This window comes from Balaenoptera acutorostrata, chromosome 6, assembly GCF_949987535.1.
Source record: "Balaenoptera acutorostrata chromosome 6, mBalAcu1.1, whole genome shotgun sequence".
In the NCBI taxonomy this organism is placed as follows: domain Eukaryota; kingdom Metazoa; phylum Chordata; class Mammalia; order Artiodactyla; family Balaenopteridae; genus Balaenoptera; species Balaenoptera acutorostrata.
Window position 1 is genome coordinate 69,067,421 of NC_080069.1, and position 18,339 is coordinate 69,085,759.

An 18,339-nucleotide genomic window follows, 5' to 3' on the forward strand; every position below is an offset into this window, starting at 1 on the left:
AAAGCCAGCCAATGATTTCCTGGGGCTGGAGTGGGAGCAGAGGTTGACCACAAATGGGCATAATACTTTTGAGGTTGCTATCAATGTTCTAAAACTAGACTGTAATGATGATTGCACAACGCTATTCATTTACTAAAAATCACTGTACACTTACAATAGATGTATTTTATACACCTCAATAAAGCTGTTTGAAAATTAAACCACAGCAAATTCTACTGTATATTTACAATAATATCCAAAATTTCATATGTAAATTTAGGTATGATTTATGACTGAAATAAGGCAATCACTTGGGGAGACAGGTTTGTCATAACAACTCAAAGCAAAGCAATTATAATGAACTTAAAAGTAAGATACCTTGATCTCAAACAATTGATGTTTGCTGGTCAATTTAAAAAAAAAAAAGAAGAAAATTAAGCAATTGTCTCACTCTGTGGCAAGTCTGAATTCTAGAACATTTTAAAATGCTTAAATTGTAAATTTATTTTTTCTAACCTGATAAACTGCATAATAAATGCTTTATTTAGCAGTAAATGGAATGCTTTAAGGCAATACTTTCTATACTATTTTAGGTAACATATAAACACTGTATTAAATATTTAATCATACGTGAGAAAATAAATTTTTTCAATTCCTCAATCCTTTTGATTTAGGTGAGGAAATCTGCATGAGGGGCTAGTTTACTTCTAAACTCCTCTCATGTAATCTGCAAACTGCCGTTTTAAAGAAAAAGGTAAGAGCCTTTGGCAGGAAACTAGATTTTCATAACATTCTCTTCATTGTATTCCCTCATGCAGTAACCCTCTATTCATACAAGTGGTGCTAGTTTTCCATTTGTAATAAAGATATAAATTAATTTATTTTGAAAGAGAACTTCAAATCTAAAAGTTAGATTGGACAGGTACTATAAGGACAGGGCAAAAATCATGAGTGAGGTATGTTAAGAACCTAAATTCAGGAAACTTTGATTCCCATGTTGTAAAGCACACAGTCCACAGTAAACTCAGAATGAATGTTCACAATAAAATGGATCACTTCGATAATTCACAAGCACCTGAAGATAAGCAAAATGTCTTTAATGTTCTTATTCTGCTTCTTTTGTGTGTGTGACCTTCTTTTTCCATAGATCACATCAATATAAACACATACTAGGAACCAGGAGTTCAACTAGCTGTAATACTGCATAGTAGTTTTAAGTTTTGGCAAACAGCAGATTATCTAATAATTAAAGAAGGACCCTTTATCATGTACCATTTTTTCCCCCAACTTTAATGAGCTATGACTGACATATAACACTGTATAAGTTTAAGATGTACATGTTGATTTGATATACTTATATATTGCAAAATGATTACCACCATAGTCTTAGCTAACACTTGCATCATGTCACATAATTACCATTTCTTTTTTGTAGTGAACACATTGAAAATCTACTCTCATCTAAGCAAGTTTCAAGTATATAATACAGTATTATCAACTATAATCACCATGCTGTACATGAATTTACTCATCTTACAGCTGGAAGTCTATGCTCTTGGACCAACATCTCCCCTTTTCCACCCTCCCCAGCCCCTCGCACCCACCATTCTAGAATGTTTCTATGCATTCAGCTTTTTCAGATTCCATATATGTAAATGATATCATACATGAATTGTCTCTTGACTTATTCCACTTAGCATAATGCCCTCAAGGTCCTGCCATGTCGCCGCAAATGGTTTAAGATGTCCTTCTTTCTCATGGCTGAATAATATTCCACTGTGTATATGTACCACATCTCCTTTATCCATTCATCCATTGACAGATACTTAGGTTACTTCCACATCTTGGCTATTGTGAATAACATGTACCACTTTTCTAATACAATTTGGATTGTGTGTAATAAAAAAGTATTTAAATCACCTTCACTTATATAACCCTCTCTAATCAAATTTTTCTGATTTTAAGTTGTAACTTAGTATTACATTTTTTTAAGTTACATGTCAACATTTAAAAATCTTCCAATTATTAAAACTTGAAAAAATTCTGTGCTACGCATAGGACAGATATCCTAAATTCATTAATTTATTTTAAATACGTATTAAGCATGTGCTTTGTGCAAAGCATTATGGATGATACAAAATAAGATCACTTCTAAAATAACACAATGTTGTAACTCAATTACACTTCAATTAAATAAATAAATAAGACCACTTCTGCACTCCAGAAACTTACAATCTAGTTGGATAAATAAAGCACGTGTGCAAAACTACAGTACAAACAGTAGTTCATCAAAAAAAAAGAACACTTCTAATTACAGTAAATAAAGAATGACTCACAAAGCAGGATTTCAACAGTAGCTAAAGTTTGAATAATATTCTGATAGGCAGAGATGGGGCAAGAGAGCATTCCAAGAGGGGAGTGTCTCTGGTATCAAACTAAGGAGTCTGAACTTCATTCTTTAACCAACAGTGAACCCTAAATGACTTCCAACCAGTGAGTTTATAAGGAAGGCTCTTTGGAGGCATTAACAGAATAGGGTTGAAAAGGTGAGAAACAGGAGAGCTGGAAAAATATAGGTACAATACAAATTAAGTTACCTTCCTAAGGTCACACAGTTAACCATACACCTGATTCTTTGAACATCTATCTCATTGTTTTCCATTATTAGTATACAGCAACAAGAGGATAAGTTTCTATTCAGGGTTACTCAAAGACAATTTATTTCATAAGGCCAGTAATTATCTATTTCAGCTTTTTATTAGTAGTGATAACTCACAAAATTTTCATTTATATTAACACACTAATATCTTTGGATAGAATGTTTTTTTCATACAATGTGCCCCTTAATCCCTTTCATATACTGCCAATTTATACTACCTTTTTCACAGGAGGTGTTCATATATTTGAAATAATCAATGACCTGAAAACTGAGATAAGACTAATTTAGAATTAGAGCATTCTAAGGTATCATTTTGTGGTTCACATTTGTAGACTTTTTGTACTCACAGTTAAGCAGTATATTAAAGGAATAATTCTAGGCTCTCTGATACAATACAAAACACAATTCATCTCACACAACACCCATGTCAATCATAAATCATAATGTGCTTTAAACAGCAGCTTCATCCTCAAAGCTGAAACTAGTCCTTTTATACTACCCTTGGCAGAAATACATCATCAACTGCTCCATCAAGTAAGTCCCACTTCTAGCACCCCAATCTAACATACATACCAAATCTTTTTTGAGTCACTTTTTTTGGGTTCCAAAATATATGGATGATCCCTGTTGTAACCTCAAGTAGTTTTTAAAACTCCTAAGTAGAATCACAAAGTAGAGAAAGCAATTTACATCAACATGTTACAATGAAAACAAGTCACATCCTCACACTAAAAATGAAATCAAAAAGCAAAATGAGCATCTACAGAAACTCTTTTGTTTATTAACACATCTGAAAAACACTACACTACATTTCTCAAACTTGGAGTCAGGAAAGAATTTTGAAGAGATATGATTCTATAACACTGGGATTCCAAATAGCTACTTAGAGTTTATAATAGTAGCTATATGAGGTATTGATACATATAAGCTCATTAGAAGACCCATAAAATGTACAGAAGTTATCCTTAGAGATTTTATTTTAATGTTTCCATTGTGTCATGTCTAATCAACATTTTCCAGACAGCAATTCTTTTAGACATTAAAAAACAAAACAAAACAGCTAGGGCTACCCCCGTGGCTCAGTGGTTAAGAATCCGCCTGCCAATGCAGGGGACACAGGTTCGATCCCTGGTCCGGGAAGATCCCACATGCAGCGGAGCAACTAAGCCCGTGCGCCGCAACTACTGAGCCTGCGCTCTAGAGCCCGTGAGCCACAACTACTGGGCCCGCATGCTGCAACTACTTAAGCCTGAGTGCCTAGAGCCCGTGCTCTGCAACAAGAGAAGCCACCGCAATGAGAAGCCCGCGCACCACAAGGAAGACTAGCCCCCGCGGGCCGCAACTAGAGAAAGCCCAGGGGCAGCAACAAAGACACAAAAATAAATTAATTAATTTTTTAAAAAACAGCTAGACTATCAAATGCGCGATCCTCCCACAAGGATAGTTTTTTCTTTTTAAAAATGCATTCCTCCTAAGTGAGTTTAACTTACTAAGAGAGCCCTAACAAAATTTCAAGTAAGCAAATCGTGTTATATCCTCTCATCTCTTTGAGCATGTTTCTCCCTGTCTCCAAATGCCCTCAAGCTGCTTTTAAGACCTCAAACTCCATAAAATCCTTCTTTAGATCTTCAAAATTCACTTTATTCTGTAAAATTACTTGCATATACAATGTCTCCAAAATCAAAGCTTTCATGTTCTCACGCAAACATTTTAAACCAATTCACTCTAAATTATATAGAAATAACTGATAGCGACTCAATTTAGCTACAGGTGTTTTCACTTCTAAAAGAAGTCTTGACCTCAATTATGTAAGTTAAAATAAATTTAAGTTTAGAAATTTAAAAATCAAAATAAAAACTGGGGTCTGGCACCTGTTCCCCCATTTACCCAGTTAAAGACCTTAAATTCATCTGGTCCAATACTTGATCTTTAAAGTGACAGTGATGCCAGAGATCAAAGTTAACCATTCGTAAACCTACAGTACCATGGAGCCTTCTCTAAGGTATTCCTGCATATCATTTCACATACTTCTGAACCCACAGATTCCGTACAAACTAACTTTTTGCACAGTGGATCTTAATGGTAGTGGCCCCAGCACTTCGGTAGGAAGTAGCTATCGGTGTGCACGGTGGGAATCTGAAGGAAAGGAGTATGAGTAGTTTTACATTCCAGGACTGCCTTTGATTTATTTAGTATCTAAGTCCAAAAGCAAAAAAAACTGATATTCTTAATATTCACAATATCCCTAAGAAAGTCAAGGCACATTTCTGTTTCTTCTACAGAGGAATAGTAGCCTACAGGCTTCTGGTCTATTCCTCCTTCAAATTAAGTTTAGTTCCGTCTAAAAGTAAGTTAGGTCTGCCCTTTATAGAGATAAGGAAAGTTAAATTTTAGGCTTTACAAACAATTTGTTAAATTAGAGTGAAATTATGTACTAAATTCAGAAGGCAATTTAAAATTCAAGTTCTGGGCTTCCCTGGTGGCGCAGTGGTAAGAGTCAGCCTGCTAATGCAGGCGACATGGGTTTGGGCCCTGGGCTGGGAGGATCCCACATGCCGCGGAGCAGCTGGGCCCGCGAGCCACAACTACTGAGCCTGCGCGTCTGGAGCCTGTGCTCCGCAACGGGAGGGGCCGCGATGGTGAGGGGCCCGTGCACCGCGATGAAGGGTGGCCCCCGCTTGCCGCAACTGGAGAGGGCCCTCGCACAGAGACGAAGACCCAACACAGCCAAAAATAAATAAATAAATTTTAAAAAATAAAAATAAAATTCAAGTTCTAATTATTTTTTCTTTAAATGCTTTAAGTATAATAGTTATATATAACCAAATAAAATATTATTCAATTGGCATACACGATGTAAATGAATTAGTATCTCATTTAAGAACCAAACGATATGCAATACATACCTTCAAAAAATGCAATCAAGCACCAGACAGAAGAGTCACACTGTTGTTTTATAACAGCCTATTTTGTTCTGATATATATTTAAAAATTAAATCAGCTAAAACTTAATGGCAAATAGTCTGACTTAAACACTAACTACGATAGTCATATAAAAGAGATACCAGAAATATCTAAATCTCATCATCACTTTTACCAGGGCTGTGTGTGAGGGTAGTCGAGGGCCTTACAGGCATTCAAATGGTCAGATACACAGATGTGACAGTTTTAACTAATTTAACTAAAGCCAGTATTTCACACAGATCTAACAAAGCTAGGGTCACGACCTATTTCCACTTGGTAAAATTAGCTTTGAAAAGAGAACAACTTTACTCTGACATCGATTAGTACTGCCTTCGGGGGGGCATTTTTATACTCCGTTTTGTTGCTTTTATAAACAGAACCGTCACGGAAAATAAGGAGTATCCTATCCACCACTTATTTTTGAAGTTATCTACTCAGTAATTAGATACAAGAAATAAAAAAGCAAGATTCACAGAAAGCAAAAACAGAACACCGGTTCACGCTCTTCCCAAATTTTATTACTTCCAGGTGTGAATACCAGGAGCAGCGCGAACAGATTTGAGCTCTACTTCCGCTCCTCCTAACCCCCTACAATTCTCTACAGAAGAGTGCAAGAGCAGCAGAAAAAAGAACTGGCCTGAAAGTGGAAAGGAGATGTTGGGGTGAGGCGAGGAGTTGGATTATCAGAACTTTAGTAAAAAAATAACTCTGGCTGTAGTTGCTAGAAATAAGTTATCACAGCATGTAAAGTCTGACACTGGGTAAAGCCCAACAGGCTTTCCCTAACTTCAAAACAATGGCCTTTAGGGCAAGGAAGGGCTAGGAACAATACAGCGGCCAGATTCCTAATTGCGGAAAGTTTAAACAAATTTGTTCCTCAGCGAATGGGGGAAGGGAGAGGAGGGAAAGTCTGGGCTCTGCCGAGGGAGCGCGTGGGGTCCGCACTGTGCGCGGCCGTCCGTCCAACGCAGGGAGGCGCTGGGATTTGGGGCAGCAGCGACGACATCCACCCTGGAGCCCTGGCCGGAGGACGTGTTAAGACCCGGGGGTTCGTGCGGCCAAGTAGGTGGAACAAGGACGCCGACGGCGAAGACGAGTGGGTCCGGCGCGAAGGGGCAGGGGTCCCAGACTCTGGGTGGAAGTTGGGGGCGAGACGATGCCGGGACGCCGGGGAGGGAGAGGCGAGAGACGGCGGGCGGCTCTACTTACTCGGCTGTACCAGATGCTGAGGCGGGCCGGGGCCAGCACGGCGAAGAAAGTCCTCTGGGGGTCGGACTGAACGTGAAAAGGCGCCTCGGCCGGGCTCCCCAGAGGGCAGAGCAGCCTCTTGGGCCAGCCGCTCAGGAAATACATGGTCCGCGCCGAGCCGCCGACGCCGCGGCGCCCGGCGGCCCCCGGCCCCGTCCGTCACACTCAGCGGCCCGGGGCCGGACGCCCGTCTCCCACACCGCCACCGGCCGAGTCGGCGGCGGCGGCGGTGGCAGCTCAGGGCATTTGCCCGTTGGCCGGGCCGGGCCGGGCCGGGCCGACGCGAAGCTAAGCGACGAAGGCACCCCCGCGCAGACGGGGCCCAGTGTGGGGGAGGGAGGGGGAAGGAGAGTCGGGACCGGCAGGGGGCGGGAGGAGCTGGAGAAGCTGGAAAAGCTGGAAAGGCCCGCCCCGGGCCCGCCCCTTCCTCGGGCCGACCTGGCGTCACCACGCCGCGCCGCGTGTGTCTGGCAGGGAGGGCTGCTGCGCGCGCGCGCGCGCGTAGTGGAGACGTCTCCCCTCCCCCTCCCTCTGCTTTCTGAAACTTCGCCTTGGGCTTCACTTCAACACGCATGCGCCTTTGTCCCGCTCTTGCTCCTCTGTACCTCCCACTTGCAATGTAGAGCGTGTAGTCAGGGCTGGAAGGCGGGACCACCGCCTGAGACTCGGCGACAAGTGGGCCGAGCCAGCGAAACGCAGCTACAAGGCGACTACAAGCTGGAGCCGCCCCTTGCCTGGCCTAGCCAAATTTGACTCCCTCGCGGATTGGTGCGGCCTCTGGTGGAGGCGGTCCCGGAGCTGCATCGCCGAGCGGGGGTGGGGGTGGGGGGATTGCAGAGGAGGGCGAGTCACGTGACGCTCCCTGCTCTAGTTCCGGTCCTGCCTTCTGGGCCGTAGTCTCTGTGCTGGGTTGTCGTGTCCCTCGCCCAGTAAGCCTTTCTTGTGTGACAAGGTCTGCAGTGAAACCTGGTGGTGAAGTTCCTGCCCTCATGGAGTTTGCACCCTAGAGGGGGCCTTTATTTCAATTCGTAAATAAACCACCGTGAAAGTGCCTGAATCCTGTTCTCTGTCCTTCAGGAATTCTAAATGTAGTGTGTTTTTGAATTCAGTTTGCATTTTTCTGTCCCTTTACCAACCATAATGTTAAACAAGGCGAGGCTTTCTCATTTGCACCCTCAGTAGGGTATAAGATTTAATTTTAGAGCTGGAACAGACTTTAGAGATTCTGTAGTTCAATGTTTAACTTTTTGGACCCAGGGATCGCCTTAACGATAAGAGGGTTTTCTTAAGTGTTGACTCTGTGATTACCTCTGAATAGGATGGCAGGAGTGGCGAGGGAATGTGGAGTAGGGGAAGGGGGGGGGGGGGGGGTCTGGATTAAAAGACTTGCTTCTCATTATCTACTTTTCTGTACAGTCTGAATTTTTCCACGTGTTTCTATTACTTTTTTAATTAAAGGATTTTTAAGTTAGCCCAGGTTTTAAAAAAAATGTTAACTCACATGAAAAAGTAGCAAGATAAACAGCAAAAGAGGAAACAAAGTAACTTAATCCGTATCAGATGTAGTATTGTAGCTGGTATTCATAACAAAATATGTAACTTTCCATAATCTTCCTAAACATTCAGTGCATTCCCCAGAAGGCGATCAAAGAACCCAGGATTCCTCAAATCAAAGTTGAAATTGTCTCGCCGCTCACCAGCCTCTTGTGGTCAGACCGTGTCTGCTTCCTGGTGTTTTTTTTCTGACAAACAGCAAAGCAGCCTGGAACGTAGTAAGAATAGTAAACTCAAAGTATTTGTCAAAGGAAACTTTGGATGAAACCGTGATCCAGCTGAACTGTACCATTACACAAATAAAGAGGCCCAGAGTGGTTTCTTGACTTGCCAATATAAAATTGTAGAAGAATAACAGTGGCATCATACTGTCATCTAACATTCTCAGATTCAGTTATGCACTTGGCAGAAAGAGAGAGGAAATTAAAATAAGTTACGGGGCACCAATTCCACTGGCAAAATTTCCTGAGAGTGTATTCGTCCCAGCTCTCCTTCAGAGGTTCTTTGTTCTCACGTGCTTCCTAAATGTTAGCATTGTAACTGCACTCAAGCACATTTTAAGGTACTTCTAAGTAATTTTCATTGCTCTCAGTTTTAAGTTTACTTGCCGGCTTTAGAATCTAATTTCCCTGCCACACTCCTTTGTAGCATTTAAGGTTTGCAGAATATTTTCAAATGCATGACTTGATTTCGTTCCACAGTAAATCTTCAAGGTAGGTAATACTGGTGTGATGTTATTCTCACTTCCTTAATGAGGAAACAGGACCAGAGTGGTGGACATGCCTAAAGTCACATGGCCTGAAGAGAACTGGCCTTCCTTCTACAGATCTAGTGATCTTTGGATTGAACTGAACTGTGGTAGCTGCTCCAGGAAGTGAGACCCTGTAGGCCTTTCGCCCTGTGGGGGGAAAAGTAAAATATCTGACTCTCCACAATCCCTTACTTAAGAGTTCCCCCATTGTGATAGAAACCTTATGAACTGGACTTTCCAGCTTTCAAATGTCAGTGTAATGTTACTCTAAATACACTAGCAATTCCTGTGCCCTGGATGTTCCTTCTCTTCCTTTCCCTACACCACCACCGTCACTCTCAAGTCAAACTTAATAAACTCTATTCTGAGCTAAGACTAAGGTGTAAGTGAACATCAATAGGTATGTGTTTTCATGTATCAAATTAACGGGTTTTTTTAATTAGAAGAAATGTTGGTACACAGAAACAGAGGTACATTTATAAACGGTTGGTGGAAGTATAATTTGGTGCAATTTTTCTAAAGAGTAGTTGGTATTACATTTAAGAAAGAGAGAGAGATCTTAAAGATATGCACACCTTTGGCCCCAACTATTTCTTTTCCTATGATTATTTTCTAAGAAATAAACACCAATATGTACAGAGTTTAGCTTTAAGAATGTACCCCACAAAGGTGTAGCTAAGACGAAATAATCCAAATGTCCCCCAAAAGACATTAATTATAGTCCTTCCTTACAATGGAATATCTTGCAAAAATAAAAAATTATGTTGGGGAAGAATATTTAATCATATAGAAGTATATTCACCATATATTATGAAGTAATGAAAGCAGAAAAAAGGCAGTATGTAAAATATCCTATGTTCATGAAAAAAAAAGTATAAAAATGCCTAGGAAAAAAAAAGGAAGAAAATGCGCTAAAATACTGGTATCTACCCCTGACTATGGTGCTTTTTATGTTCTTTTGGGGGCTTTTCTGTATTTTCCAAATTGTCTATAACAAACACATGTTACTTCTGTAATGAAAAACAATTATGTAAAACAAAGTTAAATTGCTCATGACTGATAATGCCCCACTTGCCTGCTTTAAGTGGGGCCTGCAGTGCTGGCAAATCAGGGAGGAATGTAGTAACGTGGAGCTTCAGGCACTGTCCCAAGACTGGTGAGAGGAGGATTAGGAGGAAAAGCACCCTGAGTCATCAGACTGAAAGTAGGCTCTCTGCCCTTCGCACATTCACAGACTTCTTATGACAGTACACATTTGGACTGGAATTTGATCCTTCGTACACCACTCCCAATATGGGGGGAGCTCTATAATAGCCTATCACAATATTCACCGAAAGTGATACTGCTTTTGTTTTTGACTGTTTAATATGCTTTTTAAAAAAATATTTATTTATTTATTTATTTTTGGCTGCGTTGGGTCTTAGTTGATGGCACGTGGGATCTTTCCTACAGCGCACAGGCTTCTCTCTAGTTGTGGTGCAAGGGGGTGGGCACCGGGCTCCAAAGCGCATGGGTTCTCTAGTTATGGTGTGCAGGCTCAGTAGTTGCAGCTCTTGGGCTTAGTTGCTCTGCGGCATGTGGGATCTTAGTTCCCTAACCAGGGATCGAACCCACATCTCCTGCATTGGAAGGCAGATTCTTAACCACTGGACCACCAGGGAAGTCCCTAATATGCTTTTAACATTCAACTTTATGACACTTTTGTCATGTGCAACTGATGTATTTGCTTCTGGCATAGATTCTTGATTATTATTCATCCCCTCCTGAAGATTGATAATATCTCAGCTGAAATGATACAATGTCTGGGTTTTGCTTCAAGATAATCTGGGGGTGAGTGGAGAAGGTGGAAATATATATGAACAAGGTTGGCCATGAGTTGATAATCTAGGAAGCTAAATGATGGGAACTTGGGAACTCATCTTGTTATTCCATATGGTTGAAATATCCATTAAAAAAGTATAAACATTTAAATTTTTAAAAAATCAGGAACTCCATCATGTGTGATTAACCAGTCTACCTTGTCCACAATCCTCACGGTAAACAGTGTTAAATTTTACTTAGAATCATTTAATTAACCATAAAGGCAGAATGGCGTATTATTAATAAGCCTTAATGGATGCAAATGAGACTCCCTAGGCTGGCACTTGAACACAAACTAGAAAATAAAGTGAGGAAGTCTACTGTTCCTAATAAAGCAAAATGGGAAAAGAGTCACTATTCTTTCCCTTCACTTTGATCTTTTTAGAAATTAAAAAAAAAAATCGTTGGAAACAGACCTGCTTCCACTCAAATAGCAAACAATAACAATCGTTCTGTTTGACCACATCTCATCCAGTGTTCCAGTATAAAATAATGCCAACCTGAATCTTCTGTGTGTATTCTTTATTAAAATAGTTAGAGGAGTTCGAATGAGAAATTGTTTAACCCCATAATGTGAGACAACAGAGTTCACCATAATTCTAATGACCTCCCTTTCTTCATTCCCCCCTTCCTCCTCCACCTCTTCCTCCTCCTCCACCTCCATCTCCTCCTCCTCCTCCTTCTTTTCCCTCTATATTCAGAGAAATTTCCCTTCATTAATTTGGAGAAAAATTCATATTCATTGCATTATCTTTTTTATTGCCTGTATTTACCAGTAAGCTTAGAGTCATGATTAGTGCCCAGGTGTAACAAACCATTCTGGTATATAATAGTTTTGTCTTCTGCGCTATTCTCATCCATTAGTCTTAGGTTTCCCACTAGGTTTAATCTGATAACTTTGAGAATTATAAACCCCAAGTGAGTACAATTCTAGAAACTTAACAGTTTACATGAAAAATTTTTATCAAACCAAACCTTAATATTAACTGTATAACTTATGTTTTGTAACAGTTCAAAATGTTATAAAAGGGCAACACTCGTTTTTTTTATTACCTTTTTTAATGGTTTAGCTATTGTGTTGTGGTAAACATATAACATAAAATTTACCATCTTAACTATTTTTAAGTGAACAGTTCAGTAGCCTAAGTATATTCACCCTATCGTGAAACAGATCAACAGAACTTTTTCATTTTGCAAAACTGAAACTCTATATCCATTAAACAATAACTTCTCTCTTCCCCTGCCTCCCAGCCCCTGATAACCACCATTCTACTTCCTGTTTCTGTGAGTTTGACCAGTTTAGTTTCCACCTCATATAAGTGGAATCATACAATGTTTGTCTTTTTTGTGACTGGCTTATTTCACTTAGCATAATGTCCTCAAGGTTCATCCATGTTGTAGACTGTGATAGTATTTCCTTCCTTTTTAAGGCTGAATAATATCCCATTGTATATATATAACACACTTTGTTTATGCATTCATCCATTGATAGACACTTGGGTTGCTTCCACGTTTTGGCTACTGTGAATAAAGCTTCTGAGAACTTTGGTGTACAAACATCTGTTCAAGTCCCTGCTTTCAATTCCTTTGGATATGTACCCAGAAGTGGGATGATTAGATCATATGGCAGTTCTATTTTTAATTTTTTGAGGAACCTCCAACACAGTTTTTCATAGAGGTTGCACCATTTTGCAATCCCAGCAACAGTGCACAAGGGTTCCAATTTCTCCACATCCTCACCAACACTTGCTATTTTCTGGGTTTTTTTTTAATAGTAGCCAACTTCATGGATATGAGATGATATCTCACTTTGGGTTTTGATTTGAATTTCTCTGATGATTAGTGATGTTGAACAGCTTTTTATATACTTGTTGGACATTTGTATATCATCTTTGAAGAAATGTTATTATTACCTTTGATACAATGTCACATCAGCAGGTCTGCACAGAAAGACAAAGCTCAAGAGCAAATCTTTGAGCTGAAGTTTTGGAGGATGTATTTTAGGTTCTCCATCAAGTTTGAATGTGGTTAATCCTTACATTCAGAGAACTGCAGGATTCTTACAAGTATGCCATCTTAGTCAGAATGGACCTTAAATAATATCCAGTCCAATCTCTAGACCTGGTAAGAATATAAGTGGATTTCATAGAGTAAGTTTACATATATTTAAAACATAGAATTTATAAAACCACTAAAGAATTAATATAAAACGAACATATCTATGAAATAACACTCAATACACTTGATTGTAACCTGAGAGATACAGAAAAGTGGCTACATATTTAAAAAAAAAAATTAAAGGGACAGCCATCAAAATATTTGCAGTAGTCATCTCTAGAAAATATAATTATGAATGGTTTTTCTTTTCTTTTTCATTCTCGGCACTTTCTGGGTTTTTTCTTTTATAATCAGAAAAAGTAAGTGCTATTTTTTAATATGTTAATTTGTTATTGAGGAGATCAGTTTTCCCAAAGTGTGGTCTACTCATCACCTGCATCAGAATTGTCTGGAGATACATTTAAAATGCAGATATCTGGGGCTTCCCTGGTGGCGCAGTGGTTGAGAATCTGCCTGCCAATGCAGGGGACATGGGTTCGAGCCCTGGTCTGGGAAGATCCCACATGCCGCGGAGCAACTAGGCCCGTGCGCCGCAACTACTGAGTCTGCGCGTCTGGAGCTTGTGCTCCGCAACGAGAGAGGCCGCGATAGTGAGAGGCCCGCGCATCGCGATGAAGAGTGGCCCCCGCTCGCCGCAACTAGAGAAAGCCCTCGCACAGAAACGAAGACCCAACACAGCCAAAATAAATAAATAAATAAATAGCGTTCCCTTTAAAAAAAAAAAAATGCAGATATCTACAAACTATCATGTATAAAATAAGCTACAAGGATATATTGTACAACACAGGGAATATAGCTGATATTTTATAATAACTATAAATGGAGTATAACCTTTAAAAATTGTGAATCACTATACTATATACCTGTAACATATAATATTGTATATCAACTATACTTCAATTAAACAAAGAAAAATTAAAAAGAGAATCTGCCACACACACAAAAATAAAATGTAGATTCCTTGGCCAAGTCCCAGGCTTCCTGAATCAGAATTCCAAGATGGTGTGGCCCCAAAATTAGCATTTTAAACAAATACCCTCATGATTCTCATGCATATTAATAAGGTTGATAAAGAGTTGATTAGGAGTTAAAAAGCTAAAGTGCCTCTTGTTTGTACTTTATATGTGGGCTAGAATCTCTGCACTGAATCTCCAATTCTCCTGTCAGCATGCAAACAAGTCAGAATCCAGGTGCACTGGATTCCTAGGAAGTGTGGGCATGAACCCTCTTCCAGCAAATCTGAATTTTCTTGATTTCCTGATGAAAGAGTTATCCAAAGGGTTTAACAACTCTGCTGTAGAGACCAGATGAGACCAAGTGGTTGAAGTGACCTTAGGTCATTCAATAGCAATCATCATGAGTGAGCTGAGCCCATGCTTATGGACTACCTGGCCCGTGCTCATCATATTTGTTTTGCCCTCCTAGCCCTCTGAGCTACACTTAACTGTTCCTCATCTGCAGAGTGGAAATGATAATACCTATCTTATCAGATTCTTTTTTTTCTTTCATAATGCTGGAAACCGAGAGCTCAGAGTAATCCGTGCCCTTAGCAGTGTATTTTGGATTAGACACAAAGAACTTCCTAATGATTAATGCTATTACACGAATAATAATAATAATAGTAATAATAATAACAACAACAACAACTAGTATTTATTCAGCCCTCATTATGTGCTAGATACTGCTCTAAGCACTTAATTTTTATCGTCCTAACAATCATATGAGGTAGCTATTATTATCCTTATTTTACAGGTGAAGAACCTGAGGCTTAGAAAGACTCAAGGTTCATAGAGTTAAGAAGTGGTGGAGTCAAAACTTGAACCCAGAACCCAAACACTTAACAACTTCAATACTGTCTCTTTCTACAAACTTATTTTCTCACTAACTAAATATACATATTGTATGTCAGGCTGACTTATTAACTATTTTTTTTAATTCCTAAGAATATTTTTTATTAATCCTTCATGCAGAAAAATTGCTAAGAAAATGAATGAAATTGGCATTTTCACATTCACCTAGCAAATAACATCATTTGTATCTTAAGCAAAAATGAAAACGGTAATTTATCCAAAAGGTCATGTGAATTCTTAAAAATAAGCAGTAGACAGAAGAGAGGGAAGAAGAAATCACATCACTCAGGTAGGATGTTGAAGGCTATAAAGTGAATCAAGGAATTAGTCTTTTAACAATTGGATAGTAGTTTAACAACATTAACCCACCCACATCATTCAATACATGATTCACCAAAGGAAGACTCTCGCCTTACCCAAGTCACTTCCTAAAAATGCCCATTGGAATGCACTGCAGGCTCTTTCCTCTGAAGGTCCTTAGGATTTGATTGTGTTCCTGCCGTGTGCTGCACTGCCTGTGGCTTCCCAATAGAGAGGAATCTTCGGCAGGACCCTGCGAAAGGGAGCATATTGTTCCAATTTCTCCCCTCAACCTACATTTCCCCAACCCCAGGCAAGCACATTGTTTTCAGAGGTTGTCTCAGAATTCCTCTGCAGTAAAGACAAAAAATTGACAAAGATGGCAACAGCTCTCTCCAGGTTTTTACCTTGACCAGGTGGAAGGAAACACATGGGTTTATATCAGCCAAGTGTGTGGATTAGAAAAGGAACTTGGCCATTGCCTGCATATACTTTGTTATTAAGCCCACATCCTTCCATTATCACAGAACTAAAAAAGTTTACCTGTTAATGTCTGTTAAAAAGTAGAAAGAGTTATCCAGCTCTGTAACCCAGATCTCTGGTGAAAAGTCTGTTTGTCTAAAATGGGGCAAGCTCCAAGACTCAAGGAATGGGGAAATGGGTGCTGAGATCCTCTAAAGCTTATCCCTAAATATCCTATTATTGCTCATACAGTTCCCTCTTGTGGCTAAAGTAGTCACTAGAAAAAAAACTACTCAAGTTTGTATCATCCTCTCTTACTCTACAAATTTTGTAACAACTATGGGCATTTCTAAGTTTGTTCACCTTGAAAGCACTAATAGCAATACCCCCAAGCAAAAGTTCCGAAACATACTTATTCAGACCATATAACTACCATACAATAAATTTTAAAGATGTCAAAACTCAGTTAATGCAGACATGAAGTTGAGTATATGAAATCAAAGACAGTCAAGGAATTAAAATGTGTGAACACAATAGTTAACACTTTACAATGTCATTAACCTTAACAAAGCAAGAGTTTCCCAAAGCCCATGTTAGTCCCTGAAAACATTAGACACCACTGGAAGTCCAGTTAATCAACAAAGGCCATAGGGTCACAAGTTGGTGAAAGAATTTGTCACTATGAAACACAGTACGTAACATTATTATATTCAGGCCGTGGGTAAGCTATAAATCCTCCAAAATTATATATGTACTTTTTATCTTTCATTTACTTATGATTGCTTCCTCAATGTTCTATTGAGAACATGTTTGCATTTATACCTGTTTCACTATTCCACTTATTAATGGATGCATTTCCTGGGTTCTCTTACTTCTTATTAAAACTTTAGACAAATATAAATTTAAAAGGAATGGAGCAAAAGAGACTTCTGAAAAAAGGTCCACCAACAAAGCAGTAAAAGAACCATCTAGTGTGTCAATATTCAATAGTCCTTCAAAACCTTTCTCTCCTGTCGCCCAAAGACACTGTCACCTTCAAGAACAGGGAACCATCTATGAGGCTGCTTCCTAAAGAAGCAACCCTGTGCTCTCCTTCCAGCAATGCAGCACCTCCTCCACCTGGGTTCTCCTTCTTTTGTAGACCCACCTTTCCTTTACCCTTTGTCTTCGTTTTGTTCCCCCAGAAGCCAACAAGAATACATATGTCAATAGTTTATTTGGGTGTTGGTAACAGGAAATGCCAGCAGGGGAAATAAGCAAGGGAGGGAAGACAGCCAATAAGGGGAGTGTTTTCAAGCACATTAGCAGTATGGGTAACAAGTGCTTAGTCCCTCTGGGGAATTTTGGGAACCAGTGTAGAACCCATGCCTCTGAGTTATTGCACCTGAGAAGCAAGGGAGCTGGAGATTTATGCACCAACTCTTACCAACCATTAGTTAAGGGCTGCTCCTGGGAGGCATTAAATCTCCGCACACGCAGCCTCCATGCTCACAGTTGGATCTCTAGCCACTAGAGAAAGCCATTGAAAGGTGGTGCAGTTGCTGGCAGTTGGTAAGGCCCCAGGGAGGCATGGTGCACCAGTAGCACCTGCTACACTAGTGTCTGAGATTCCAATCTAGTATACGGAGACCCATTATCAAACGTCAGGGCTCACTGAATAGGGAAGAAGATCAAAAGCTCTGGAGACAGACTGATTGGTTTCAAAATCTGGGTTCTTAACCTCACTAAGTTTCAAAAATCCACGAAGCATTGTTGTGGGGATTAAATAATGTAATTCATGTAAAAGTACCCAGTATTGTGACTGGCACATGGTACATACTCCCCAAAATGCTAGTGATTAATATTATTCTTTTTTTTTTTTTTTAAAGGATTTTCTTTATTTATTTATTTATTTATTTATTTGTTTATTATTTTTGTCTGTATTGGGTCTTCGGTTCGTGCGAGGGCTTTCTCCAGTTGCGGCAAGCAGGGGCCACTCTTCATCGCGGTGCGGGGACCGCTCTTCATCGCGGTGCGCGGGCCTCTCTCCACCGCGGCCCCTCCCGCTGCGGGGCACAGGCTCCAGACGCGCAGGCTCAGCAATTGTGGCTCACGGGCCCAGTCGCTCCGTGGCATGTGGGATCCTCCCAGACCAGGGCTCGAACCCGTGTCCCCTGCATTAGCAGGCAGATTCTCAACCACTGCGCCACCAGGGAAGCCCTAATATTATTCTTAACACCGGATCCCCTTAAACCAGACCAGACCTAAAAATGTTCTGCTTGACCAGTTTGCCCAGCAGGAACCCCAAAATTCCAGTCTTGCTATTGGCACAGCATTTATGCTGGTGTCAGTGAACAGAACTGGCAAAAAAACTCTGTGTTTCAATCCAACTAGTCTTGAAGACCTGGCCAGATGGAGCCCTGAATTCTCATCAGAGGGGGAGAGGGTTATCTGAAGCTGAGTGGGGCTCAATAGGTCCCACAAAATAGATCTCCCAAGGAAAGCATAGGTTCCAGGGCAGGACATGGTTCAACTCACCCTCTCCACATTATTTTTCTACCCAACCACTCAGACAGTCTTTAATTTTTTTTTTATGTTTATGAGAAAAAGTAGGG

At 40.1% G+C, this 18,339-nt stretch overlaps 1 protein-coding gene and 1 long non-coding RNA gene across 4 annotated transcripts in view; both read right to left on the reverse strand.

Annotated features, from left to right (window-relative positions):
- The window catches only part of RIC1 (RIC1 homolog, RAB6A GEF complex partner 1), a 142,969-nt gene extending 135,615 nt beyond the window's left edge, over positions 1-7,354 (reverse strand). The window contains exon 1 of one of the 3 annotated variants that reach the window (XM_057548491.1): positions 6,812-7,354. In XM_057548491.1, the coding sequence (XP_057404474.1) occupies positions 6,812-6,955 (144 nt within the window). In that variant the 5' untranslated portion in view covers positions 6,956-7,354. The remainder of the gene's footprint in view (positions 1-6,811) is intronic. The other 2 variants (XM_057548490.1, XM_057548488.1) reach the window with 2 other exon arrangements.
- Positions 7,355-8,537: 1,183 nt separating this feature from the next.
- LOC130708354 (uncharacterized) lies at positions 8,538-15,920 on the reverse strand. Its single transcript, XR_009008581.1, has 3 exons — positions 15,827-15,920; positions 15,400-15,536; positions 8,538-8,612 (listed from the first exon to the last, which is right to left on the reverse strand). It is a non-coding gene; the product is annotated as an uncharacterized LOC130708354 (long non-coding RNA).
- Between the last annotated feature and the right edge of the window lie 2,419 nt (positions 15,921-18,339).